This window comes from Populus trichocarpa, chromosome 2 (assembly GCF_000002775.5).
Source record: "Populus trichocarpa isolate Nisqually-1 chromosome 2, P.trichocarpa_v4.1, whole genome shotgun sequence".
In the NCBI taxonomy this organism is placed as follows: Eukaryota; Viridiplantae; Streptophyta; class Magnoliopsida; order Malpighiales; family Salicaceae; genus Populus; species Populus trichocarpa.
Window position 1 is genome coordinate 1,348,770 of NC_037286.2, and position 27,237 is coordinate 1,376,006.

The 27,237-nt window shown below is 34.3% G+C and overlaps 3 protein-coding genes and 2 non-coding genes across 9 annotated transcripts; 3 read left to right on the forward strand and 2 right to left on the reverse strand.

The window, feature by feature from the left end:
• The first annotated feature begins 1,998 nt into the window (after window positions 1-1,998).
• On the forward strand, window positions 1,999-8,994 carry LOC7490648 (putative E3 ubiquitin-protein ligase LIN-1). Of its 4 annotated transcripts, XM_024594865.2 has the most exons (17): window positions 1,999-2,230; window positions 2,311-2,389; window positions 2,508-3,493; window positions 3,657-3,723; window positions 3,864-4,250; window positions 4,361-4,446; window positions 4,536-5,804; window positions 6,253-6,397; window positions 6,479-6,751; window positions 6,845-7,154; window positions 7,229-7,353; window positions 7,440-7,559; window positions 7,679-7,810; window positions 7,941-8,063; window positions 8,158-8,412; window positions 8,502-8,753; window positions 8,835-8,994. In XM_024594865.2, the coding sequence occupies exons 3-17, from the start codon at window positions 2,556-2,558 to the stop codon at window positions 8,850-8,852; spliced, it is 4,500 nt and encodes a 1,499-aa protein (XP_024450633.2). In that variant the 5' UTR covers window positions 1,999-2,230; window positions 2,311-2,389; window positions 2,508-2,555; the 3' UTR covers window positions 8,853-8,994. The 4 variants fall into 4 exon arrangements, 3 of the variants coding, with proteins under 3 accessions (XP_024450633.2, XP_024450631.2, XP_024450634.2); XM_024594863.2 differs by having other exon boundaries at window positions 1,999-2,389; XM_024594866.2 differs by having other exon boundaries at window positions 2,311-3,493.
• Window positions 8,995-9,714: 720 nt separating this feature from the next.
• LOC112326702 (small nucleolar RNA Z105) lies at window positions 9,715-9,786 on the reverse strand. The gene has a single exon (XR_002980632.1). It is a non-coding gene; the product is annotated as a small nucleolar RNA Z105 (small nucleolar RNA).
• A 69-nt stretch (window positions 9,787-9,855) lies between these two features.
• LOC112326709 (small nucleolar RNA Z161/Z228) lies at window positions 9,856-9,952 on the reverse strand. The gene has a single exon (XR_002980639.1). It is a non-coding gene; the product is annotated as a small nucleolar RNA Z161/Z228 (small nucleolar RNA).
• Window positions 9,953-11,933: 1,981 nt separating this feature from the next.
• Window positions 11,934-15,556, forward strand: LOC7490649 (uncharacterized). 2 transcript variants are annotated; one of them, XM_002300666.4, is made up of 13 exons: window positions 11,935-12,210; window positions 12,333-12,423; window positions 12,515-12,704; window positions 12,799-12,889; window positions 13,104-13,139; window positions 13,267-13,365; window positions 13,512-13,642; window positions 13,751-13,799; window positions 13,893-13,982; window positions 14,066-14,119; window positions 14,440-14,505; window positions 14,942-15,039; window positions 15,156-15,556. In XM_002300666.4, exons 1-13 carry the CDS (start codon window positions 12,133-12,135, stop codon window positions 15,220-15,222), a joined length of 1,140 nt encoding a protein of 379 aa, XP_002300702.1. In that variant the 5' UTR covers window positions 11,935-12,132; the 3' UTR covers window positions 15,223-15,556. The 2 variants fall into 2 exon arrangements, with proteins under 2 accessions (XP_024450292.1, XP_002300702.1); XM_024594524.2 differs by lacking the exon at window positions 13,104-13,139 and having other exon boundaries at window positions 11,934-12,210.
• Window positions 15,557-17,642: 2,086 nt separating this feature from the next.
• On the forward strand, window positions 17,643-21,234 carry LOC7479116 (tubulin beta chain). The gene is made up of 3 exons (XM_002300667.3): window positions 17,643-18,255; window positions 19,795-20,064; window positions 20,165-21,234. Exons 1-3 carry the CDS (start codon window positions 17,853-17,855, stop codon window positions 20,839-20,841), a joined length of 1,350 nt encoding a protein of 449 aa, XP_002300703.1. The 5' UTR covers window positions 17,643-17,852; the 3' UTR covers window positions 20,842-21,234.
• Window positions 21,235-27,237: the final 6,003 nt, after the last annotated feature.

Here is a 27,237-nt window from a genome sequence, read left to right on the forward strand (position 1 = left end):
TGATTATAATAATAAAAATAAACAATGCCAAAGGCGTCCTTTGAAGATCTCGTAGTTATGAAGATGATGGGGTCCGTTTATGAATTATTATTTTTATGCATTTTGCAGTGTATCAAGGCAGTATTTAATATTGTGGTTGAAAAGTACTTTTCAAATTTTTTAAAAATTTTAATTTTTAATTTTATTTTAAATTAATATATTTTTGATGTTTTCATATCATTTTGATGTGTTAATATCAAAAATAATTTTTAAAAAATAAAAAAATATTATTTTAATGCATTTTGAAATGAAAAACACTTTGAAAAACAATCATTACCACACTCTCATTAGGTAACTTTTGTGGTTGTGGTTTAAAAAAAGTGTGGTTAGTTGGATTTAGATACGTGTTTGGTAAAAATTATGGTTGAGGTTTATGTGCAGTAAAAAACATTCTAAAATGTTTGGTAATTATGTGGTTGCGAACTTGTGGTTACTTTTCAAAATGTTTTTTACTTAGAAATGCTTTAAAATAATGTATTTTTATTTTTAAAAAATTAATTTTGATATCAACGCATCAAAATGATCTAATACACAAAAAAATTATTAATTTGAAGCAAAGAAAAAAAATAATTAAATTTTTTTAAAAGCGCTTTTGAAACGCAAAAACAAACAATGTTTTACAAAACACAGTTAAAAAGCATGTAAAAAATGCTTCACAAAAACTGCGTTTCAAACTTAATTTTTAGTGGGCCCCACAGTATAAAACGCAATTTTTACAATTACTAAACACCTTCTTGTGTTTTTTGCACCGCAAACGTAAAAGTAGGTGCAAAACAAACGCACCCTTAATCTCTCTTTTTTTTCTGAAATTCGAGATATAAAATATAAATAAATTTTAAATCTAGTATGTGTTAAAAATTAGTTTTAATCATTTTTTTGTATGAGATGTAAATAAATTTGAAACCTAGGTATTTATTAAATAATTGAATTCGTAAATTTTTTATCCTTATTTGACTGGCCTAGTTAAATAGATTGATATTAGTTTATTTGTTTTTTTTATATATTTTTATAAGCGTTATTGATTTTTATTATATATAAATTTATTGAAATTATTATTAAAGAATAAGATTAAAAAAAAAAAACTATTCAGAGTGCCGTAACTCAATAACTGCATGAGTAAAGAAGAAAGACCAAATTCGGAGTGCTCTAAAATATGCTTCTAAAAAATATTTCTCTGAACTCCTAAACTTAATTTATTTATAAAAACTTGATTAATATAAAATCTTTTATAATTGAATGAAAAATAAGCTTAAAACCATAGTTTTTAGACCCGACCCGGTCCAAGGCCCGAGTTCCGGGTTTTGACCGGGTCACTGGATCGCCCGGGTCGATTCTTTTTTTTTTAAATCAAAATGATGTCGTTTTAGTAAAAAAAAAAAGTCAACGAGTTGTAACCGGGTTTTTGACCGTGTCTTATCGGGTCAAACCACCGGGTCGCACCGGATTTTTCCTATCCCTATTTTTTTTTCAACCCGGCCCGGTTCCAGCTCCAGGTCGACCCACCGGACCAGACTGGGTTTCAAAACTATGCTTAAAACAATAAAAAAATAATTTACAATTCTTAAAAGATGAAAATATTTTATGAGACTAACTTTGTCAATAAATCATGAGCCTCAACATCAATTAATTTCTTTCCTTTTCTTTTTAGAACATATTTTTTATGTATTAAATATATATAAAATATTTTTAAATATATTTCATTCATTTAACGAAATAAAAAAAATATGGAAAACATTTCTGGAAACAAGTTATTCTTCTAATTATAGGCAGTAAATGGGCTTTGTAAACCACTAAATGTCTGGGCCACGGGTCTGTGGCTCATGTGAACTGGGCTCCCGCCAAAAGACGTAGAAAACCAGTCAAACGATATCGAGGAGTCGAAGAGTGATTTTAGCAGAGGTTGATTCGGTCGAAGGATGATTAGGCATGTCCAATGATTAAGCCAAAAGGCAATGTTTCTCCAGGGCATTTACTTAAAGACCGTTCTAAGAAAAGAAATTAACAATAACAATATAAACAATGACTAGTAATATAAAATGATTAGTCCAAATTCTGCTTTGATCATCACACAGCAACTATAAAAAAAGCCGGCAACTCCTGCTGGAGTCAAATAGGCTATCTCAATCTCTGTTTCTTAATTAGACGTTGAAGTAATTGTCTTAATTCCCATGAATTTGCCTTGAGCATAACTGTAAGAACTTTTCCCTGAAAAGATTGCACTCGTTTTTTTTTCTCCCCTTCAAATGAATGTGTTGTTATTGGTGTTGACAGACTACTGCATACCGTGTCAATGTCTGTGCCAAAGCTGCTTGCAATTTTTTGATGGGATGTTTGCATCTTGACGTTAAAGGTTATTTTCTCTGTCTAAAGTTGCTGTTTTTCTCTCTTCAAATACAGTCTCAACTCTGGAGTTAGGCGCCGATGAAGTGTTTTTATATGTCTGCTGTTGTTTTGAATCATAATGGCAGGAATTTTAGTTGATTGGGAATCTGTAAGCTGGGATTGTATCCTCAGAGATGGCAGGAAGCTATGGGTTTGCAATGGACCAAAAGGATATTGTGAGTTTATTGATTACCACAGTGGGAAGTTTCATACAAGATCGCTTGGTCAGTAAAGAGCAAAGAACCCAGCACAAAGAACAGTGTGCTGAGAGATTAGCAGCTGAAGATGGGAGCTGTGATAAAGATACCGAGGTTCTATACTCTGATCAAGCAGTATTAGCAAATTTGGATTGGGGTATTGAAGCCCTTGAAGAAGCCATCGACACCTCCAACACGGAGACTAAGCTGGCACGATTAGATCATGCAGAGAAGATGCTGCAAGTTTGTGCCATGTTGAACTCTTACCAAAGAACAGCTGGAGTCCCCAATTTCTATCTCTCTGCTTGGGCCCACCTCTACCTTTCGTACCTATGGAATTTGCGTAACAATACTGAGAATTCTGTTCTTCATGTCCTTGAGATGTTTATTGTTGATCCCTTCTTCTCAAGAATTGATTTTGCCCCTGAACTCTGGAAAGATCTTTTTCTTCCGCATACGAGCTCTATTGTTGGATGGTATTCCGAGGCTAGACAGAGGCTTATGATGGAAGTAATTCCCGATTCTTCAGATTTGTCATTTACTGCTAACTTGGATCAGTTCTTCAATGAGTCTTTGATATATTCAATGAGGCCGGATCAGGTGGAAAAATTACAGAAGCTGGAGGAGCTTTACAGAGAATCCTTAGACGAGAAAACACGGCTTTTTGCTAAATACTACAAGGATTGCATGAATTCGGATTCAACAGCAAGAAAGAAGATGGTTCCAATGTTTCCAATAGCAGAGCCTCCAGTGACTCCTCTGCATGAGGTTAGCCGGTCTATTCCTGACTACGTGAAATTTGGTCCCATCTTGCCTCATAGTGCTGGTTTCTCTCCAGTTCTTAGATTTAAACATGCTGCGAAAGCAGAAAGCAGGTTAGCTTTACTCCAGCATTAAAAATGAAATTGTGTTATTCAGTCAGGACCATACGAGTAAAGCCATTTGCTTGTTGTGGTTCTTGTTTTATTGTATATCCACCCTGAACTTTTTCTTGTGTATTTAACTTGTTTATGTTATGATGGGTGCGGTTGTGATCAGATTGGGCATAATCTCGAGCCTCTCACCTAATTTAGAGGAGTCGTCTGCTACGTGTGATCCTCCTCCAGTAAGACTGAGAACTATATTACTACTGTTACATTGCCATGAACAATTGGTTTCGAAGCTATAAGTCTCCTGATGGCATGTAATACTACAGGCTTTAGCATATTGCTATAACCAAAGTTGTGTTCTTGTTTATTATGTCAGGAGGGCAAGCCTGAGGACAGAGAAAATGATTCTGATTGCGAGCCGAGTGATACTTATTTTGATTCTGAAGATAAAAATCACAAGTTAACAACTCTTCCCAGCATAAAATCAACCGAAAATAAGGACATTGGAGTGAGCAAACGGCCATCTAAAGCAAAGAGCCAAAAGCATTCTCCCAAAATATGCTCTCCTATGGATTCCCCAAGAATTTCACCAAAGATCATTTCTCCTAATTCAGTTGTCCAGTCTAAAAGAGAACCCAAAACAATATTACGGATTCTTTCATGCCGTGCTATGGATTCTGCTATTGCTACCTCTTTACCTGATTCTCCATGCATGAGCAAGGAACACGGCAGTAGCTCACCAGACTCGGATGGTGAAGTGATAGTAAGTCATCGCCTACCTCTTTACCTGATGTCTTTGGCTATATGTCCATGCATGAGCAAGTTGGAAAATAGGAATGTTTGATTTACTGAATAGTATTTTTTGCAATTCAGGGTCTGCTGAGAAATGTCAGGAAGAACCGTGATCGAACAAGGAGAATGAGTTGTGACAACGTGAGCGGCCAAATATTTGAGAATAGGTATCTAAAAATTTCACCAATTAATTTAATTTTCTTTGGGCTAAGGTTTACAGTATTGAAAGACTTTTTGTCTTTTGATCATCATACAGCTCTCTCATTCAGAGTGATGAAGGAAGAGAGAGCTGCATTTCACTGCCTACATCTGAGAAGTTGACTCCCCGTTCAAGACCACGAAAAGATTTTGTTTGCCCTATCACAGGAAAGCTTTTGAATGACCCAGTTACCCTTGAAACCGGAGAGACCTATGAGAGAGAAGCAATTCAAGAATGGATAAAAAGAGGAAACACAACATGCCCTATTACCCGCCAACCTCTCTCCGCAGATTCACTGCCCAAAACAAATTATGTTTTGAAGAGACTAATAACATATTGGAAAGAGCAGCATCCCGAGTTTGCTCAGGAATTTTCGTACTCTGAAACACCAAGGAACTCATCCACAAGAGAGACTTCTTTGGTGTCTAATCCTAGAAGAACATTTTATTCTTACGGTCGCAACAGCACAGAATGTCACACGCAGCAGAGGAGCAAAAGATTTGTCCGAACAGCAGTATCCACATCACCAACTAGTGAAATTTCTCAAGCTACAATTGAAACAATCGTCAATGGGTTGAAACCTTATATTTCATGTCTCTGTACTTCAGAAAACTTAGAAGAAAGGGAAGCAGCAGTTTCAGCAGTAGCCAAATTGTGGAAGGACTCAAAGGGTGATCCTGCAGTTCTTACATTTTTATCTAAGCCAACGTTTGTAAATGGGATTGTAGAAATACTATCAGCTTCTGTAAACAGAGATGCTCTTAAAACTTCAATTTACATTCTCTCTGAGCTAACATTTTTGGATGAAAGTGTTGGAGAGATTCTTACCAGTGTAGATTATGATTTTGATTGCCTAGCCGCTTTGTTAAAAAATGGGCTTGCTGAGGCTGTTGTTCTGATATACCAACTGAGGCCAGCATTTGCTCAGCTTTCGGCTCACAACTTTATACCCTCACTTGTCCAGTTAATCCAGAGTAAAAGTGAAGATTTGGATGATCTTCACTTTGCAATAGAGCCCAAGGATGCTGCTATAGCAGTGCTTGAACAGATACTTACTGGTGGGGATGAAAACAGCCAGTCTGTCAGTGCTTTTGCTGTTATTCGTGCAAATGGAATTCCAGCTCTGGTCAAGTGTTTGGATAGAGTGGAAGGAAGATGGTCAATTGTTTCAATACTTCTCTGTTGCATGCGTGCTGATAGAAGTTACCGGAACTTTATAGCAAGTACAGTCGAACCATCTCCTGTGCTTGAATTATTTCTTTCAGGAAATGATAATGTGCGAGGCTTATGTATTGACTTCCTGTCTGAGCTAGTTCACTTAAGCAGGTACACATCCATTTAGAAGATCAAATATTCCCTTCTGTGATGTAATTTGAATCCTATTCATATTATCTTCCAGCAGCCAATAGCTGGGTGGCTGAGGGTGAAAATGGGCTACTGCAGTGCCCTGCACTGGTTGATCTGACTTGGTGCTGCCACAACATTGAATAAGGAAAACTGCAATGTCAATGCGAGAAGGGGGATGGGGGTTTATATTCTTGTATGTAAAGGATATTGCTAGAAATCATTTTTTAAGCACGCTGATCTTACCTTTCACATCTCTACTTTTACTGAAGCCAGCCAAAGAAATCGAGTGAATGCTTTTAGACCTGGGATCTTGATTCTTCCATTGCTTCCGTTCACCATGTGTAGAAAGATTTGTTTATTTTCTTCTTGTTCAGCATCATTTCCAATAACAACAATTGAATGTACTTACTTTTCCATGGTGTTTCAGGAGGACAACCTGTAACCAGATCTTGCAGATAATTAAAGAAGGAGGAGCATTTAGTACCATGCACACCTTTCTTGTTTATCTCCAAATGGCTCCCATGAAGCACAAACCTTCCCTTGCCACTCTTCTTCTTCAGCTTGATCTCCTGGTTTGCTTTCATTCCTCATTCGTTTACTTCCACAGCAAAACTTGAATATCTAACCTTGGTTTCTATGCGCTGAGTTTCCAGGCTGAGCCACGAAAGATGAGCATTTACAGGGAAGAAGCTGTAGAGGCGTTAATTGAAGCACTGCACAGAAAGGAATTCTCTAATTCTCAAATGATGGCTCTGGATGCTTTAGGATCTCTTTCTGCACGCAGGACTTCATCTGGGGATCTTTACATGGAAACCTGGTTACTGAAGATTGCAGGGTTTGACCAACCTTACAATGCTTTGATGAAGCCAGAGAAGCTGACGAAGAATGAAAATGATTTAGCAGAAACAAATTTAGCCGAATCAATGGTTTGCTTTTTTTTCTTTTGCGATTTGGTATGGAACATGAATCCTCTTGTATTAAATTTGTTCAGATCCTGAGCCTTAGATGCTTTTATGCAGGAAGATGAAGAGAGAGCAGAAAGTTCTTGGGAGAAAAGAGTAGCTTTTGTCCTTTGCAATCATGAAAAGGGCTCTATCTTTAAAGCTTTACAGGAATGCTTCAAGAGTAATTCCTTAGAGACTGCAAAGTCATGCCTTGTGATTTCCACATGGCTCATATACATGCTTTCAGTTCTTCCTGACACTGGTGTAAAAAGTGCTGCTCGTGAATCCTTGCTTGAGGAATTAATTAATGTCCTTCAATCATCTAGAAATATGGAAGACAAGATTTTGTCAACCCTTGCATTAAGAACTTTCGTAAGCGACCCAGGTAAGATTAGTGTAGCTAAGCATACTTACCAGTGGTTAAGAATAATTACTGACTCAAACTTTCCTAATTCTTAGCTGCACTTGAAGCGCTTGGGAAGTATGCTAAATGCATCTACAGAACCTTGAGAAAACTTAAGCGAAGTTCACCAGTGGTCACTGATGTACTGAAATCTTTAATGAAAATGTCTTCTGTCAATGCAGTAAGTGGGAAACTACTTGTCTACTTGTCTTTAGCTTCTAGCATGCTATAAAAACGAGCTCATTAGCCATGTGTTCTGTATTATAGACAGAGTTGTGGAATTGTACCGAAGTGGTTGAGGTAGATTCATGTGTCAATGGCAAATTGCTGTCTTTGCTTCATTTGGAAGGTCGTGTTATTAGCAGCCATTCCGACGGAACCATAAAGGTACAATCTGCCAGACCCTTTTCCCTGTGCATCAACACAATTACCAGTTGCATAAGCATTAATGATTACTTGATGAAGATAAGATAGAAATTTTGTAACTAAGTAGTACTCGCGCTTAGGTGTGGGATGCTGGAAAGAGGGTTCTAAGGTTAATTCAAGAAGTTCGTGAACATACAAAAGCTGTCACATGCCTGTATATTCCATCTTCAGGAGACAAATTGTACAGTGGTTCCTTGGACAAAACAATTCGGGTACTTCCACAACTTTTCTGCTTTATAGTTGATTCTTAAATTACTTCGTGCCATGTATGAACATATCGTGTGTTGTATCAATGAACCCTTACTAATGTAATCCGTCATTTTCCTGCGTAATTTGTTGCAGGTTTGGGCAATCAAACCTGAAGAAATTCGTTGTATTCAGGTTCACGATGTGAAGGAGGCAGTTTACGAGCTGGCAGCTAATGATAAAGTTGCATGCTTTGTTTCTCAAGGACCAGGAGTTAAGGCAAGTCACACCAATTATCTTACAGCAACCGGAGCAAATCTGCAGTCTTTAGCAGTTAACAGAATCCGGTGACCTGAAAATTGTATTTTAACAGGTGTACAGCTGGTCAGATGTTCCAAAGCACATAAACTTCAACAGAACCGTGAAGTGCCTTGCCATGACAGGGGATATATTATATTGTGGTGCCTCTGGTTACAGTATCCAAGAGGTGGATCTGAGCAAATTCACATCAACAACTTTCTACTCGGGAACAAGAAAAATGTTGGGGAAACAAAGTATTTATTCCCTACATGTTCAAGATGGTCTTCTGTTTGCTGGTGGTTCAGCAGTTGATGGGACAGCAGGGAAGGTAATTAAGAAACTACAATTGTTCTGATTTCTTACAGCATATGCTTTGGAAGATCACTTATTTGGGTGAACAATTTCCACATATGGCAGGTATTTTGTCACACGAGCAAGGCTGTAACAGGATCCTTCCCAACTGGGTTCGACATTCTGCGGATTTCAGTCAACGGCGACTTCATATTCACAGCCACGAGAAGTGGGACCATTGAGGTTTGGTTGAGAGAGAGAGTTACAAGGGTTGCCTCCATCGAAGTCGGCGGCGGGGGACACACAAGAGTTACATGCTTGGCATCAGATATGGATGGAGGAATGCTTTATGCCGGTACTTCTGATGGCAAGATACAGGTTATAGACAAACTCAGTATTACAGACCACCTTAAATAGTTCCTCTTAGATCATCCCTCATTTTCTCTGCTCTGTCTGCAGGCTTGGGCGTTGGACTAGTGGAATCTGCTATCAAGATCCGTACAGATTATTTTTGGAAAACAAACATGTAATCAATTCATGTATACTTGTTTTCATCCACTTTCACTCTGTTCAAGCTCCATGGTTTTCGCACCCAATTTCAGATCGGATATTTGTCAAATAGTTATTTTTTAAAGTTTTTTTTATTTAAAAACATATTAAAATATATTATATCAATATTTTTTATTTTTTAAAATTTATTTTTAACATCTATATATTATAACACAATTTAAAAACAAAAATATTTCAAATTTTAATTTTTTTTGAAAAAAGCATTTAGATCTTACTCAAAAAGTGGATTACAGAGTTCCAGGATCAACTCACAAACCACCAAACCATCGCAAGACAAAGTTTTTATTAAAATGATACTTTATAGGAATTATAATGGATATTCATTTTAAATTATTATCGGGTAAAAACTTTAAATATTTATACAAGTTTTAATATTGATATAATATCCATTATCCATCCTACTATTATTCATTATTCAACTTAAAATAAAATACTAAAATATATATTTTTGATAGGATTTTTTTATCATGTTTAAGAACTATGTATTATAGGTCCAAAAGATCCGTTCGGATCAATATTTATTGTATTTGGATGATCATTATCTATCAAGTTTTTTTATAAAAAAAGTCTAGATTTCACCGGCTCGATACCAGATCTGATTCAACTAAAATTCAAACCAGGACAGCTCTGGGTACGAGTTTTCTGGGTAAAAACTGCAAGGCTATGAGATTTGACAAAGTTTGAGCATTACAGACAAAAGCAACAATGTAGTAAATGCATAACAATAATATAAATCAAGATTACAAAAAACTCAGTGGTTAGCGAGCATTCAGTATGAGTAGGAGGTGATTAATCCTGTCATGAAATTAATCGGACAAATTCACATTTATCATCACGATGCTCGCTCCACTGCAGGAAAAATAAAAAGTAAAAAAAATATTTTTGAGGTGTTAAGAGAAGAGGAAGATGAAATCATCAGAAACATTGGATCTTTACATCAGTGTTGACACGAAGTGTCTCAGACGACCGTCGTGAGAAATTTACAATCCAGATTCATCACTTGATTTCACGATCAAAGAAAGCAATAGAAAAGCATGCAGACGCAAGAAGCATAGAGAAAGGAAGGAAAGGAGACAAGAGTGAGAGGACAAACTCCGGTTTTTGTTGGTGGCGATGGCACGGCCGAACTATTGGAAGCAGCTGGAGCTGCAGCGGTTTATTTATAGGAGGCTGGAGGTTTTGTTATTAGGGTTGTTATCTTTTTATGTTGACGATACTGTCCCGTTCTTTTGATTTCTATCATTCGAACTTTTTGAAGCGTATGGTTACTGCTTGTTTAGCATTATTAGCATCGGTGCAAACAGGGCGTTTTCCAAATGACGTGTTGCGTTTCGATTGGGCTAGTTGTAAGGAGAATTTTAATTGACCTGTCGCATTTTGGTTGGTTTAGTCTATTGGTTGGCTGACCCGGCAGGCATAGTACATGTAGGTAGGCAGTCTTACATAAGTATATAACAAATTCCGTGAGTTTATTTTATGTTTGTATTTTTAAGATTTTTATGTGAAAAATAATTAGTTAACATAAAAATTTTATAATAAAATATTTAATAAACAACAATTAATTTGCAATATCTTCTAATAATTTTAAATATTATTTTTATTATCTTTATCATTATCAATCGCCCGCTATCATTATTTTATTATTGTAACACATATCATTTTATATTGCCATCATGTTTTTTATATAATTAATTATCAAATATTTTAGAATGTCTTTCATCAATAAAATATTCACACAGAACTCATGTTGAGCATCATTAAATTTCAAACCATGACTCATCTAAACAAAACACATTTTTAAAATTGATAGAAAAAATAATTTTCGCAAAGGATAAATTATTCGAGGTCAATTGATATATTTTTTTATATCAAAATAGTCTCATAAATTAACGGTGACATTTGTTTAGTTTTTTTTTAAAATGTAGGAATTTACAAGGATTTTTTTTTTCGCACAAAACAAATACACTGTATTTTACCAATCAAACACAAGTGGCCTTAGGTTTTTATAACGACGTAGCTCCTTTTCGGTGTTATGTGTTGTGAAAAATATATTTTAAAAGTATTTTTTTATTTTTAAATAATTTTTTATATATAATTTTTATTATTATTATATCAATTTATCAAAATTATAGTTATTAAACATGTTTGGCCTGATAAGTTTACCTACAGATTGGGTAAATCTGGGCCCTGGTCATGTCTAAAAAATACTAAACTGGAGCATGTAATTAACTCAAAATTGATTCAATACAATCCATAAAATATCTTTTTTAAAAAATCAAAAACTAATCTACAAATAACTAGCATAAATGTGATTTTTAGATGTGGAAGATATTTGCTTGTACAGGTTTTCTATAAATAATTTTTTCCATTGACAAATAAAAAAATCAATTCACAAAAACTACTAAAATAGTGGTTTTACTTTAAGGGCTAGAAACAAAAGATTCCCGTTACTTCACGTACAGGGATAGCAATCGAGAGTTTTTCTCTTGTTCAATCTTATACACGATACCCAGTCATAATTATTTTTTTTGTTATTTATTTATATCAAATTTAATTATATAAATATTAAAAGATTTTTTTAATATAGAATTAAAAGCTCATTGATATATACTTCTTATTCACAGATTGTGAGATAATAATTTTTTAAAAAAATATTTCAATTTATAATGAGAAGAAAATATATTTTTAATGCAAGATTAAAAACTTTTAAAATAATTTTGAAATTTTATTATTTATAAAATATATAACATATATTTAAATAAAATTATTTTTTAATTTTTTATGTGAAATATTAAAATCTAATTTTTTTTAATTTTTTTATATTAATTATAGTTGATTCGAGTTACCACGTATAATCCAAAATCCTGTTTTCTCTAGGCTAACCTTTATTAAGTTTAATAATTAAGATTAAAATTATAAAAATTATTAATAAAAAAATACTTTTAAAAATATAAAAAATAAAAGCTAACGTACTCATAGACACTCGATAAGAGTCTCAGACCTGTCGCCACCGTGTCCAGAAAGCCAGGTGGGCAGCAACGTATGCATTCAAAAGCAGGCGCACCACAGCATCGAGGAGCGAGTGACACCGTCCCGGCAATTTAATCCTCACAGGCCGCCCTCAATCAACGGCGGTGCAACTAGTTCACTAAAACCAACCCCCTAAACGATTGCCTGCAGAACCACCATGCCATTTGATGGATTCTCTCCTCTCATCTCGTCTCAACTCCAGTACCTCCTCAATCACTTCCCTCACACGATCCAGGTAAAAACTGCCTCAAAAATCTCTAACCCTAGATATTCTTCAAAAAGCTAATCAAATCTTCAATCTGTGAAGTTTCAATTTAGGGTTTTGTCAATTCTCGGCTTACTTAGCTTGCTTTGCAGATTGAGCAGGCTTGGTCAGGCACCAGATACTTTCCTGGAAGTCTTGATCGATTCACATTGCTCATTCCCTACTGTCTAGACTACATAAAATGTTAGTATCATTTTTTTTAATCAATTTGTTAAGTGTTTACTCATTTTTTTGTGGTCAGGGTTGATTTTGATCTCTAATTTATTTATTACAGGGGATATTATATACAATGCTGAATTTCCATTAGCTGCGCCGGATGTTATATTTGGTCCCGAGGATGATGGTTTCCATCCATTTATTGTCGTAGGAAGAGAGGAAGGGGATTCGAGGCTCGTTAAGAACAGTTTGACTGATTGGAACAATAAAGATCCTTCACGGCTGTTGGCTCTCGTAATGGAATTGAGGTTGAGGACCTGAGTGGTTTAGGAGTTGGTGGTATTGTAACTTTTTTTGTGGTTGGTTGTGACTCTTGATCAGATCTTGATTTCTGTCTACCAGGGATAAATATAGGTCTTACCAGGAGAGACGCGTGGGAGAAGTTGATGATGATAGGTTGAAGTTTGAAATTAGTACTATTGTATCTAGGGAGGTAATTTTTTGACAATTTTTTGAATTACATCACATCTTTTATGTCTGTATCTCGTAGATGCTAATGTCTTGACATTTGGGAAGGACAGCATGAGTAGTTACTTGTTTTATGTAGAAAAGTTTACTGTGTTGTTACTTTGTTGTCACTGCTTTTCTTTGTGCTCATGGTGATTATTTTTCTGCATGCCACTGCAACTTCAATCACTCTGCTGCAGGGAATTGAAATGCATATGAGTTCTGGTGTTGAAAAGGTATTTGTTGAAACAAAAATGTTTTTGTTTCGCTTAACTGGGTTATATGAGGTGATCAAATATTTCTACCTCTTGGGTTGGTGTTTAACAATATTGTTGGTTTTGATGCCTTTGAATTTTAGCGTAGCCAGGGGAGGTTAAATTTGCTGTGCCTTTAATGGACATGAATATAAATAAAATGGTGCTTGGATGCCCCTGGAGTCATCCACAAAAGATATACTTACAGGTTGGATGTTTCTTCTGTCATCCTTGTATTTATAGTTTCTCTTATATTTTTTTCTTGTTTCCTTCTGTCCCAGTTATTCTCTCCTCATTCCTTTTATTTTGTATGACAGCTGCTATAGTTTCATGAGTATTTTTTGATTGGTGCAGGTTATTTATCCTGTTGGTAGAAAGTATGCACCTGCTACTTCAGCACCTCGTCTGAAATTAATGTGCACTCCTGAGTTGAAAGCCCTGTTTTCTATTGATGAAGTCAAACTTCCTGCATGGTTGGATGGAATGTAAGCTATGCATATAATTTTTGCTTCAAATGCTTTGCATATTTATATGTTGTGTTTTATGTGAACATCTGCATGAATTGTTTTTATTGTTTCTTATTTTTCGAAAAGGTGCATGGCTGAATATCTTCCCCACCTGGAAGAACTCCTTCAGAGACAGGTTAGCTCATTTCCTCCATCTTGTGATGCCTTTAGTTGAGACATTGCTCACAACCAGTTCTTCTAATAAAGGGTTTTTGTTCCCATTTTGTAGGTCTTAGAGGCAGTTACGTTAATTGATGTTAGAAGGCAGTTTATCGAGGCATTATCTCCAGTAATTGGAAGGCCGCTAGAAGCTGATCCAGTATGCATCCTGGGAACTTCATATTTGGACACCTTTCAATCTATCACAAATGAATGGCATTAACCATTGCTTTTCCTTGGCAGGTTTTTTGCAGAAAGGCTTCATTTCTTGTCTGTTCTGGACCATTTACATTCCTGGTATAGTATGATATTCACCAGTGGCAAATCCACTTATATTTGTTGCTGGGGGGGGGGTAATATAGTTTTTTTCCTATGATCATCTTTTCCTAGGTGAGGCAAACATGAGAAAATGAGGAAAATATTTGCAAAAGCATAGTTTACACGAAACAAATGAGAGCCTAAGCTGAGATCATGTTTGGTAATCAGTTTTATACTGGGGATAGTCGGAAAAGTTTAGAAAGTACCATTCATCACAGATTTATTTCAATGGAAATATTTCACTGCACATATTTAACGTACTTTAGCTGTTTATATGTGCTTGATTTCTTGAACTGCAGGTGCATTTTTTCCTCTCAACTCAGTTTCCAAAACAGCGGCCTTCTCTAATGTTTCAAAGTATTCAGGTGATGTTTTTTTCTTTATTCCAACCATTCTCTTTCATCCATGAAGGTGTTGCTAGAAAGATATTAAGACATGCATCTGGTGCAAATTCCTTTTTCATGTGCCATTTATCAAGAATACCAGTATCGCTCCTAATCCTGGGCGGAGTCAGGATCAGGTCCCACCAGATACTTTCATGCATTGCATACTTGATATCCTATTTCTCACGTGCAGCATATTCTTGGTAGTCTATTGATTAAGTTTTTATTTAAAGAATGCTGGTTATGGAATCTAAAGTCGATTGCTGTAGTCTCTTGTATTGTCATTTGCTCAATTTGGCTAGAAAATCTTGCAGTAATAATTGAGGCACGTTTGATTTACGATTTATTTCCTATCATTAACTGAGCAACTGGTTTGCATGCAAGTCCTCTTCCTGATTGGCTTGTAATCTGTATTTAGCATTTCAATTCCCTTGGCATCCCGGTCAAGTCACCTCTGATTACAGAGTATCTATGGAGTCCTAGATGGGAACCCTCACAAATGGCTGAGCGGATCTCGTGAGTTCTTATTCTCAGTTCGTAATCGTTTACTTTTTAGTATTTTTTTCCAGTAACTAATCCTTTTAATCACCTTCATGTGCTGTTTGCTTGTTGTGTGATCCAATTTTTACTAGTGACTTTTTGGTGGATGAATCTCTAAATTTCAAAAGGCACTGCAACGAATCTCAACTTCAACACTAGAGCAATGTCTTGAGAAGCTGTTAGCTTTCCTTGATGCCTAATACCCGACACCATTCAAGTTGTCCAAAACCGCTGCATGAAACTCCTTAATAGTACCATTTTCAATCAGTGTGGAGTAAGCTGGCCCTCCCTTTTGTTGTAATTAGTTCGATGGCAAATAAGTTTTTCTTCTGTTCTGATAGCATTGAAAAGTTTGCTAGTATTATCTATCCATGGTTGTCAAATCGAGATTCGACTCCTGAATTGGAAAACCGAATTTTGATACCGTGAATCATATGGAATCTTGAACCATAAGATTCAGTAACAAATGAAAATGGCACTATTAACGTATTAAGTATTTCGAAAACAATGGGAAAATGATCATTTACTAGATAAAATGTTAATCAAATCATTTAATTGATTAGTTCTTAGTCATTGAATGACCCCAAGTCTCAAAATTCAACATTTATGACCTGCAAGCGTTTGATTTTTAAGTTGTTTTTAATTTGAAAATATGGTTTTTTATTTTTTTAAATTTATTTTTGATATTATTATATTAAAACGATTAAAAAATACAAAAAAAAATAATTTTTAACAAAAAAAAAAATCAATTTTATACAAAAATGCTTTCTAACGAATTAGAGGGGCTAAAAAGGGTATATATAGGGCTTGCAAGGAAAAAAAAATTTCCAGCCCTTTTCCTTCAATAAATTATATTTTTAGCCTTGAAAACAGAAATTTAGAAAAAAAAAATTCTTTAATTAGACTTTTCCAAACTAAAATTGCTAGCTGTCACCTGCTTAAAGCTATCTTCTTCCCTGGTTCTAATAAAAAAGTAATATAATCCATTCAAATGTCAGGTTTTCCCTCCCTTAGGCATTCTTGTTTGTCTTTGGTACTGTAAAGTATATAGTTCAGTGGCAGATTGTTGAGATGGAGGAGACGGCCATTAATGGTGGCTCCATTAGAATTCTCATCGAGTTCAGAAACTGTCTGGTTCCTCTGGATATCAGAATGCAGGATTCACCGAGCACTCCTTGATAACTGTAATGGTTGTCTCCGTGGTGGCATCCTTACGTTTTTAAGCTTCCATTAACGGTAAAAATGGCGGAGGCACCGTTAGATTAAGTATTTCCGGTGAGATCTTTAGTCCGCCGCAGGACCCAGCTGGATGAACATATTTTATTCATCTAATGGTTTTCATGATCCTACCAGGAAGGATTAAACCAAATATATATGCATCTTTCATCATTAGCCCCCCCTGTCTGTCTATATGGGGCCAAATCCACATCAAATTGACGATGATAACATGTCCCAGTACAGCAAATATCATAGCTGTCAAATCTAGCTCTGGATCTTATTCAATTTAGAGCCCGGATTACTTATTTATCAAATTTATTTACGGATAAAAAAAAAACTTAAAAACATTATTCCGAGGAAAAATTAAAAAAATAAAAAGTAATTTCATATATAATTTTAAGAAATTCATTGGATTTGAATTAACCGATCAATCACTCACATACTTAAATGATTGATTTTCTTTTCATTTTTGGTTTCTATTCCCAAAATTTGAAAATAGAAATAAAAAAATTATTTTCTATTTTGATTTTGAAATTTTCTTACAGCAATTGCTAGTTTTTTTAGACAAAAATAATCATTTTTTTGTCTTTATTTTCGAATTTGGTTTTCAAAAATAGAAACCGAAAAACAAGAAATGGTATCAAATGAATAAGATGGAAAAAGTGTATTTTTTTCTGCATTATCATCATCGAATTAAATTCAAAATAAATTACTCATAAATATTTAATAGTAAATAGTGCCATTTTTTTGTCTGTCGATTATCAACTCCAGAAAACCTTTAATCTCCAAAGAAATAAATAAAAAAATAAATAAATGCCCATTGCACATGTGCGTGTGTTTATAATAGTAAATGACTGGATGGCATCAGACTATTGGACAACCGACATACAGGTAAAAAAAAAGAGGGCAAACCTCAAAAAAACTCCCACCATATAAGGATAATCTCAAATAGATCCTCAACATATTTTTCACTTAAGTCTTCAAAGTATCAATAAAGTCTCAATCAAGTCCTTGTGTCAATGTAAATTAATATAATAGTTAAGTAATTACGAGAAAAAATCTCCCGCATCGTGTAATTGAATAAATTATATAAACAAACGTAAGATCTCTGTGTTTATTTATAAAATCTGGCCGATCACCGTGTGAATTTTATTCGAAATTACTTTTCAAAACATTAATCTCAGAGAATTATCTTATTTCCTATTAACGAGTGAAGGGTCTTATTGAGAATTTATTTTTATGCTAGGTATGTAATTAAGATAAAGATTTTGCACTAAAAAATAAAAAATCCAGATCGTGATCCAAAACTACGACAGGGCCCACCTTCTTAACGTGAGCATCCTCCCTAGAGGCAGTTAGCCAGCGCCTGTCTGTCCATCTGTTCCCTCTCTCTTCTGTTGCCTCACATGGAAACGGCACAACACTTGAAAATATCCTGTCCCGCTCTCCTGTTTTTACCATCTTAACCCCCGTCTCTCCCTCCCTCTCCTTCCATATATCAACCCCCTCCCTCTTCCTCTCCCCCATCTCTCTCTCGAGACTCGTTCCTCTCGAAAAAGCAACCAAACAACATGAGAGAGATCCTTCATATTCAAGGAGGCCAATGCGGTAACCAAATCGGTGCCAAATTCTGGGAAGTTATATGCGACGAGCACGGAATCGATCAAAACGGAAAGTACTCCGGCGACGCGGCGTCTTCTGATCTTCAACTGGAAAGGATCAATGTGTATTACAATGAAGCTTCAGGTGGAAAATATGTGCCGAGGGCGGTCCTTATGGATCTTGAACCGGGTACTATGGAGAGTATTAGATCCGGTCCGTATGGACAGATCTTTAGACCTGATAATTTTGTGCATGGACAGTCCGGCGCTGGTAATAATTGGGCTAAAGGTCATTACACTGAAGGAGCTGAGCTGATTGATGCTGTTCTTGACGTTGTCAGAAAAGAGGCTGAGAATTGTGATTGCTTGCAAGGTATATGCGTATATCGATATATTATTTATTTATTTTTATTTTTTCTTCATTTATTTACACAGCTTTAACATCGCTGATCGCAGGATTTATTAGATCTGAATTTTAATAAATGTTGATCATAAATTTGCGAAATGTATGAAGAGAATCGATCGATTATCAATGTTTAAAAAAAAAAAAAGATTTTGGAAGATTTTTGTAGGATCTTATGGTTCTTAAGCTGCCGGATTCTTCTCTATTTACCCGGCAGAAATATCTCCAACATGGTTTTTTGATTTTTGTAGGTTTTTTTTGTTGTTGACCTATTGTGGGTCCTGCTAGCCATGTTTGTCATCATTGATGTTGTGGTATAACTTTCATGTTTATTATTATTATTACCTTTTTTGATGATGTGGAATTTTTATTATTTGATCAAGTGTCAATTTGCAAATTTCATAATCATAGTCTCGGGAATGAAATCTGTGATGTCTATTGCAATTTGTAGAATTATGAACATTTTTTTTTAAATCCCTTGTATTATAGATAATTATGACACTGAAATAATCAAGAATGTTATATGTGTATTGTATATGCATATGTACTCAGTTGGTGGGTCATCACTCATTAGGTTGTTGTCATTCTTAATTATGATTGTTCTGTTTGTTTGGCTGCTTTTATATTACAAGTTGTTGAAAGATATGGATTAATAGTGTCTGATTTTTATCATATCATGGTTGTGATGGACCAGCAACACAGCACACCGACATGTTTTTCTACGTTAATCATGCCAACATTAAAAAGTAGATGTTAGATTTAGAGCACTCAAAAAAGTAACAATCATATTAGTGAGCTTTGAGAGACAAAGTAAAATAGTGAAATCATTCATTCAAATAATCATGTGTCAACAGATTTAGTTTAACATGGCATGAGCATTGATTCATGTTTGTCCAATGTTTTGTGATGAAGAGAATTGTAGTTCACAGATTATGTCAAAATGTCTGGACTCATGTCTGTAGTTTCTGACCTGGATCTGAATGTGAATTACACATGGGAAGGGAATTTTAAATAGTAGCAACAACAATTACTTCCACATTTGTCTTCTTTTACGTTAAATGTTGATTTGATAACGTTAAATGTTAAAGGAATTTGATCCTCATTGGAATGATGAAAAGGTGGACATGTAAACTTTGACCATGGTGGCTAGCCAAACAAGTGAACCGTGACTTGAAATTACTTGTAAAGCTATCTGTATAAATTTTTGTTGTTGCATGAATTCATGTCTGAATCTTGCATATCTTTGTGCTCTTCAGGATTTTTCTGGGGTGTGCATGTCTGCTTGACATTTTGAGAACTATTTTGAAAATGCTATTGTTTGGGAATGTGCATGCATCTGTCAGCAACTTCTTTGTCAGGAGGGATTTAAGCAAGAAAATAATTATCCCTTCAACATAACTCCCCAATAAAACTGATATTTTATAGTTTGCTGTTGGTGAATGCTGGAATTTATTCTGTTAATTCTGAGTTGGGAGATAGAACTCACTTGTTGCAATTTTTCTTGACCAGGCTTTCAGGTGTGCCACTCGCTTGGAGGTGGTACAGGTTCTGGCATGGGAACACTTCTAATTTCAAAGATCCGAGAGGAATATCCTGACAGGATGATGCTTACATTCTCTGTTTTCCCTTCACCAAAGGTCTCGGACACGGTTGTGGAGCCATATAATGCTACCCTCTCAGTGCATCAGTTGGTAGAGAATGCTGACGAATGCATGGTTCTTGACAATGAAGCACTGTATGACATATGCTTCCGGACTCTAAAGCTTAGCACTCCAAGCTGTGAGTTACTAGCTGTCTGTTGGAGTAACTATCTTTAGATAAAAATACAATTCTATTATATTGATATTAAACCGTGGCTTCTTTCTGCCTAATCTTGCAGTTGGTGACCTTAACCATTTGATCTCTGCAACTATGAGCGGTGTAACTTGCTGTCTGAGGTTCCCTGGTCAGCTCAACTCTGACCTTCGCAAGCTGGCTGTAAACCTGATCCCATTTCCCCGTCTTCACTTCTTCATGGTAGGGTTTGCACCACTCACATCTCGTGGTTCCCAGGGGTATATCTCCCTCACTGTCCCAGAGCTGACCCAGCAGATGTGGGATTCTAAGAACATGATGTGTGCTGCTGACCCCCGCCATGGCCGCTACTTGACAGCCTCAGCCATGTTCAGGGGCAAGATGAGCACCAAAGAGGTGGATGAACAGATGATTAATGTGCAGAACAAGAATTCATCATATTTTGTGGAGTGGATTCCCAACAATGTGAAGTCTAGCGTGTGTGATATTGCACCAAAAGGTCTGACGATGGCATCGACTTTTGTGGGGAACTCCACGTCAATCCAGGAGATGTTCAGGAGGGTGAGTGAGCAGTTCACAGCCATGTTCCGTCGCAAGGCCTTCTTGCACTGGTATACTGGGGAAGGGATGGATGAGATGGAGTTCACTGAAGCAGAGAGCAACATGAACGATCTCGTGGCAGAGTACCAGCAATACCAGGATGCAACAATTGAGGAAGATGGTGAATATGAGGAGGAAGGTGAAGAGAACTATGATGCCTAGGGAGCATATGATCTGTGCTGTGCTATTTCATCAAAGCTGTAATGGGGTTTCATCATCTGCCAACCTTGCTGGGTATCTAATACTATATTCTTTTGTTGTCTTGAAATTCTCTCTTCCACAGGGTCATTTCGTTACTTCTTTTCTATCAAGCACTTGAATAAGGAATTTCATATCTGTCGGTGCCTCTTCGCAAAGGGACCGCAATTGTATTGTATTCCCTTAGCGCTCGGGAATTATTTCCTGGAAGCGCCTGGGGGCAGGGGATTGTTCATTTAGTTGTGAATTTACTGCACATGAGCATGGACGTGAAAGCCACCAGTGCAGATGCTTTGTATAAATATTAGCTATGCATGCTCTTATTATCCACCGATGTCAAATCCACATTTGGGTTTACTGCTGTCCATGCTTCGTTTCTCAGAGCAAGATTTCCAAGCCACTCTCGGAGGTTCATGCATTTCAATTCTCCGCTGCCTTTCCTTTCTAGCTCCCTGAGAATGCCAATGTTCATGCGTTAGGCTTGAAGGAAGTGAGTGTTTGTCTTCTAGCATGGGCTGTTTAGTTTACAGATCGATCGGACATTGTTTTAAGCTTTAACAGCTGCTCGATGCTTTGCTGATTTGATATGTTTAGCCGTTTGTGACCATCATCGCTTATGAATGGCTTCCATGGCAGATTAGAGCCCCGTGAAAACTCTGTTGACTTTTCTTTCTTCAAGACTTTTCATTGTTTTAAAAAAATCGAGTTAACGCCTTGAATATCGTTCCCAAGAAGGAAATAAAATCAATACTCAGTATAGCTCCCCGTTAAGAACAGATCGGACTTGATTCGAAGAGATCACAAAAAACACGGGAGATCTTGATCGACGAAGAACAAAATGAATGCCAAGTATTGTAAGAACAAATCTGAGAAAGAAAAGGGAATCGATGAAGGACTGCAAGAAACAATAAATAGAATATTAAAAATAAAATAAAATAAAGGCAGCATCAGAGTCATGGAAGTATGAGGTTAAACACTGCTCGCGTTAAAATAAACGCGTGCTTCTCATAATCCGGTATAATCTCGTCATTTGCTTCCCTTTTATTTTTCCCACTTGCAATAAATTATAAATCATAAAATATTAAAAACAAGGGCACGGATAGAGAGAAGGAAGGAGAGAAAAGATTGAGGTGCACAAAAGCTAATCTGGGTCTCGAAGCAGGCAGCTTAAACTGACGACTGGGAACTGCTTCCTTCGCTAAGGTTTTATAGGAGCGGAAAAAAAACCCTAGGGTTGAGAGTTTGGCTGCCAAGACTTAACCATGGTTAGTTTTGTAAAGGATGTGGAGTTATTGATGAGATAAAGTTAGTGATTTCCTTTGCTATCTGTGGACCAGATTTTTGCGCAGCAAGATTGGATTTATAATGTATTCATTGAGTTTCAGACTTTGGATCAAAGTCTTTGTGTTACACGGACCAATCAAGAAGTAGCAAACATACAAGTGATTGTGAGCACGAGGATATTAGCCTCACAGTTGTTTGTTGAGATTTGGCAGGAATCTCCTTCTAGACTATTGATATCTTTTTTTTTTCTTTTTTTTTTTTTAAAGTTTAACGTGGGTGTCCGGGCCAGCTTGCGTGCACCTCGACTAATCCCACGGGCCCTGAAGTTAACGACCATGTAAGCTTCCAGTGGCCATCATATGAGCAACCGCAGGGCTCGAACCTGAGACCACAGAGGGAGCAAACCTCTGGGTCCCAAGCTCTTACCACTGAGCCATCACCTAGATGGTTGACTATTGATATCTTTACCTGGGGTAGAATTGATAAAAGTTACTGTTCACATGTCATGTGAATAACTATACTGTAAAATTGCACTACGCCGTAGGCCGATTTAGTTTTTGTAACATAAGAAAAGGGATGGAGAGGCTACGATGGTGTTTTTTTTAAAAAAAAAAATTCAATACTCGGGTCGTTAACTTGACTATATTAAATAAAATTAATTAATTTAATAATTTGATTTAAATTAAAGACAACAGTAGAAAATAAACGATAATAAAACACTTGATAATAATTAACTAAAAAAATGAGTTATCAATATCATGTATTTAATGAAAATAAAAAAAAATCATTGGAGACCCACCACCACTCCACCGTAGACATCACCAATAACTAAAAGAGTTTGCTGAGATAATTCAAACTTCTCTGCAAAATGATTCTCAAACTTCTCTGCAAAATGATGTAAGATGACATCTAAAAATGCTATTTGGTTCACTAGAACAATGTCATTAAAAGCAAACTAAATAAAATATAATAAAGTAAATATTCTTCCATATTCAATCACTCAAATTTATTTAATTCAAGAAAAAAATTATCTTGAGAAAATATATTTAACAAAAAACAAAACATAAAAAGACCGCGGGTAACCTAACCAATTTTTTTTTTAAAAAATAGAAAGCATATAAAAAAACATAGGGCCCATGCTCTAATAAAATAACTATCAAAGGATAAAAGTGAAAAAAAAATAGCTTAAAATAATGATAAGAGGAAAAACCGAGGCAACCCCTGCGAATGTCCTTGGGTTGGGTTAATTTTTTAAAATGCAACCCGTGAAATTTCAAAATAGACTTAATCAAGAAGCTCAAATCTAAATCAATTCAATGTTGAATGATATAATTGAGTGTAAAAAAATATCAAACTAAAAAATTTGGTAAAGAAAGAAAAAAACAATTAAAAAAGCAGGAAAAAATCTAATAGGAAAAAAAATAATCGAAAGTGAAATCGCTACAAAAATTACACTATAAAAATTATCTCAGATGACATAAATAGCAATTAAAAAATGAAGACTATATAAGACATTTAAAAAATCAAATGATGAAATTGAAATAAATATTTATTTTTATAAGTTATTTCAAATAAAATATATAGCAACCAAATTATCAGGGACTAAATAAAAAACAAAGAGAAGTTAAAAAATATCAAATGAAGATGAAATTAAAACCAACCCCCTGCAATTCTTGTGCACAAGAATCGAGAGAGGAAAGAAAAAAAATAGATCATCAGAGTCAAACCAGAGCTTTGTTTTCTACACGCATCACCGTTACATGGAGAAGACAAACTAGATGAAGCTAAAGACGCCCCGTAATAAAATTTTTGGTTGCTAAAATTGGTTGCACCTGCCATCCAAAATGGCAAGTCATGCATCCGTAAAAAAAAAAAATAAATCAAAAGACAAAAAACAACCCTCACTTTACCCAACCAAAAAAAAAAAAAAGACCAATAGTGTAATAACAAAAATACTCTCATGTCCAAGGCATGAAAAATTAATTTCAAAGGATAAGATCAAAACACCTCTCTTAGCAAGTCAAAGTATTTTATATATAAGGTTAAATTGGTTATTGTAATGTATATTGTTTATAAGTGAAAATATAAATCTACCTCTAAATGACACTAAACAATATATTAATCTTAAAAGTATTAATTATAATTTATTGTGTAATTTAAAAGGCAGATATTTGCCATTCCTTCGGTCAATTTAAAAACGTCAAAATTCCCTCAATGCGAAGATAACCATATCTTTAACATCTAGCCTAAAGTTCTTTTTTCCAAAGAGCAAGGAGATAAATTCACAATTTCCATCCACAGTAAAAGACACGTGTCTAGGAGAACAATAAATTTACCATATCTTTCAAATTTTTTTTAAAATAAAATATTTATCTTAAATAAATAAAAATTAATTGCATTTTTTAGTGGGTTATATTGTGTCAATTCTTTTAATTTATCACGAGACTTGGCTTGAGCATGTTTGTCGGTAGATTCATTAGACCGGACCGGACCGGATCCAATAACCAAGCTTTTTACCTTCTGATTTGTGATGGATTGGGCTTGTTTGGATAACTATAAATGGCCTTCGTTGGATAACTATGAATTAGGTTTATCAGCCAGCTTGGCTTGCTATTTTTTGTTTTTCTTTGGGTGCACAGCAAGGAGTATTCTCTTGCAATTTACAATGTAAATCGGGATAAAATATTTGTTTTCTAAATAATTTTTAGGTCACGCTCTCCAGGTAAGCTTCCCATTTGATAGAATTTAAAAATTCATTTAATAGATTTTTCTCAAACTTTGTTGCTCTAGCAGGTATTGTAGGGCAAATTTGTAATTTTCATGTTTTTTTTTTTAAGAAACAAGCTTTTCTTATATATTTTTTTTATACTTGTTATTTTTATTATTTTACACTTTTTCTTTTTATCATTATTTTTTTTTATCTTTATTTTTCTGTCATGTTTTTTTAGTTTTCTTTTCTTTTCATGTTTTTTTTTTTATAAATATATATTATTTTTTACTCTCTACTCTTTGAGTATTTATCATTTTACACTTGATCTATTTATACCATTCTTTCTATTATTATCTTCATTCTTTTGTAATTTATGTTTTATTTTTTTCTTTACACTTGTTTTTTTTTTTAATATTATACAAAGAATAAAGAAATGGTATTTTATAGTAGCAATAATAACATTGTTCTATTTTTCTACTATGTTAAAAATTAGCTTGAGATCCTACATGTTTTTATTAATGAATATAATCTTTACTATATTTTATTATATGTAAGCATCAATTTTTTTTATTTTTGATTATATTTTTTACTTAATATCAAAAAAACATGTCAATAACACCTACACATCAATTATTTTGTATTAAAAAAAAATTATTTGACTTGCAGCCAGGCAAGTCGAAAAAACGTATTAACATTATTTTTTAATATTTATTGGCACAAATGGTTCTCAATTTATTTAATTAAATGCATACATATTCTTTTTAATTTAGAATTAGAATTTTTTTTTGTAAAAAAACACATTTGAGAAGCTTACATGTTTTTTTTTAATTTTCACCAAAAACATTATCCTACTCACGGTGAAGTGCAGGTCAAAAAAACTAGTTTTTATTCTATTCCTTATAATTTTCAAAATAATTTTTTTTAATCCTTATATTTTATTTTTATTTATATATTTATCATTATTTGAATTTCTTATCATTGTATTTTATATTAAAAAAATGATTCAGTCCTTATGATGGATTTTTTTTCAACTAAATCCTTGCAAGCATATAATTATTCATTGCATAGCTTATATATATATATATATATATATATATATATATATATATATATATATATATATATATATAACGTAACAACAACTCATTACAGTTGTAATCCTCCATTGCATTGCAATTTTAAAATTTTAAAAATCAAATAAAATAATTATAAAAATATAATTGATCAGATGATCCATTATCTCTAATCAAACATGTCATTAAAAAGCAAATCCGTTTACTAATTAGACTAAGGAAGACGATAATGGACAATATTTCATTCAAGACAAAGGTTCCAACAAAACCAAACCTAAATTTGTGAAAATCCATTGATGCGAGGAATCCCAATCTTTCCTCTTCCATTTTTGTACACACTTCCAGCTTTTGTTATTTGAACCCTCTTTTTTAAGCTCCGGCATGTGACTTAGATTAAAAAATTTTGGAATATAAAAAATTAATATCTAAATCATCAAAATAAATTTGATATTATTGTTAAACTTAGTATATCAATCCAAACTTAAAAAATTATAACTCAATTCTTTATGTAACTCGAGTTTTAAATTAAATCACGTGAGAGTTACTCTAACTTGTCTGTGTTAACGGAATATGTTTAAAAAAAAAACATGACAAGTTTTTGTAGTCAACCTGACAAATTCTAAACTTGGATTATGGTCTACTAGTTTAATTATTTTTATTTTATTTTACTATAAGATAAAAAATACAAAATATTAAATGATAATTTTTAATAAAAGCCCAAATATTAAAGGAAGGAATTAGTAAAAAGAAAAAGATAAAAAAAAGAGCAAAAAATAATCTTGACTCGACTCTTTATTAGTTCGGATTTTAAATTAAATCGTGTGAGAGTTGCTCCGACATGACCTTGTCAGTTGGGTAGGTCCAAAGAAAAAAAAAATTGTAAGATTAATTCTAGTTAACTTGCCAAAATCATGACCGAGTTATGAAATCCATTAATAAATTAAATTTTTTATTTTATTATATGATATAAAATATAAATATTGATTTATATTCAATCTAATATTAAATAATAAGATAAAAAAATATTCACAGATAAAAAAAAATCCCTAGTTAAAAAAGTCATGAGACTATTATAAAATAGCCCGCGTACATATGCAGGAGTTAAGTTCGCATGCCCAAACCTTTATTTTTTATTTTTGCTTTTGTCCCTTTCTTTAATAAAAAAAAAAAAGTGCTAACATAAAATATTAATTTTCTCATCTCTTGAATCCACAGCCTTCACTAAATCAACACCATACATTAACCAAGCAAACTATACAATATACTAACTATTTATATAAACAGTTAAACTGC

Bases quoted from the DNA above. Each gene is read 5' to 3' on its own strand.
- LOC7479116 (XM_002300667.3), top strand. From the start codon at position 17,853: ATGAGAGAGATCCTTCATATTCAAGGAGGCCAATGCGGTAACCAAATC. The intron at 18,256-19,794 runs GTATATGCGTAT...TTTCTTGACCAG, and splicing joins GAATTGTGATTGCTTGCAAG to GCTTTCAGGTGTGCCACTCG. The intron at 20,065-20,164 runs GTGAGTTACTAG...CTAATCTTGCAG, and splicing joins AAAGCTTAGCACTCCAAGCT to TTGGTGACCTTAACCATTTG.
- LOC7490649 (XM_002300666.4), top strand. From the start codon at position 12,133: ATGCCATTTGATGGATTCTCTCCTCTCATCTCGTCTCAACTCCAGTAC. The intron at 13,643-13,750 runs GTAAGCTATGCA...TTTTTCGAAAAG, and splicing joins CCTGCATGGTTGGATGGAAT to GTGCATGGCTGAATATCTTC. The intron at 15,040-15,155 runs GTGAGTTCTTAT...AATTTTTACTAG, and splicing joins CAAATGGCTGAGCGGATCTC to TGACTTTTTGGTGGATGAAT.
- LOC7490648 (XM_024594863.2), top strand. From the start codon at position 2,556: ATGGCAGGAAGCTATGGGTTTGCAATGGACCAAAAGGATATTGTGAGT. The intron at 7,155-7,228 runs GTAAGATTAGTG...CCTAATTCTTAG, and splicing joins AACTTTCGTAAGCGACCCAG to CTGCACTTGAAGCGCTTGGG. The intron at 7,354-7,439 runs GTAAGTGGGAAA...TCTGTATTATAG, and splicing joins AAATGTCTTCTGTCAATGCA to ACAGAGTTGTGGAATTGTAC.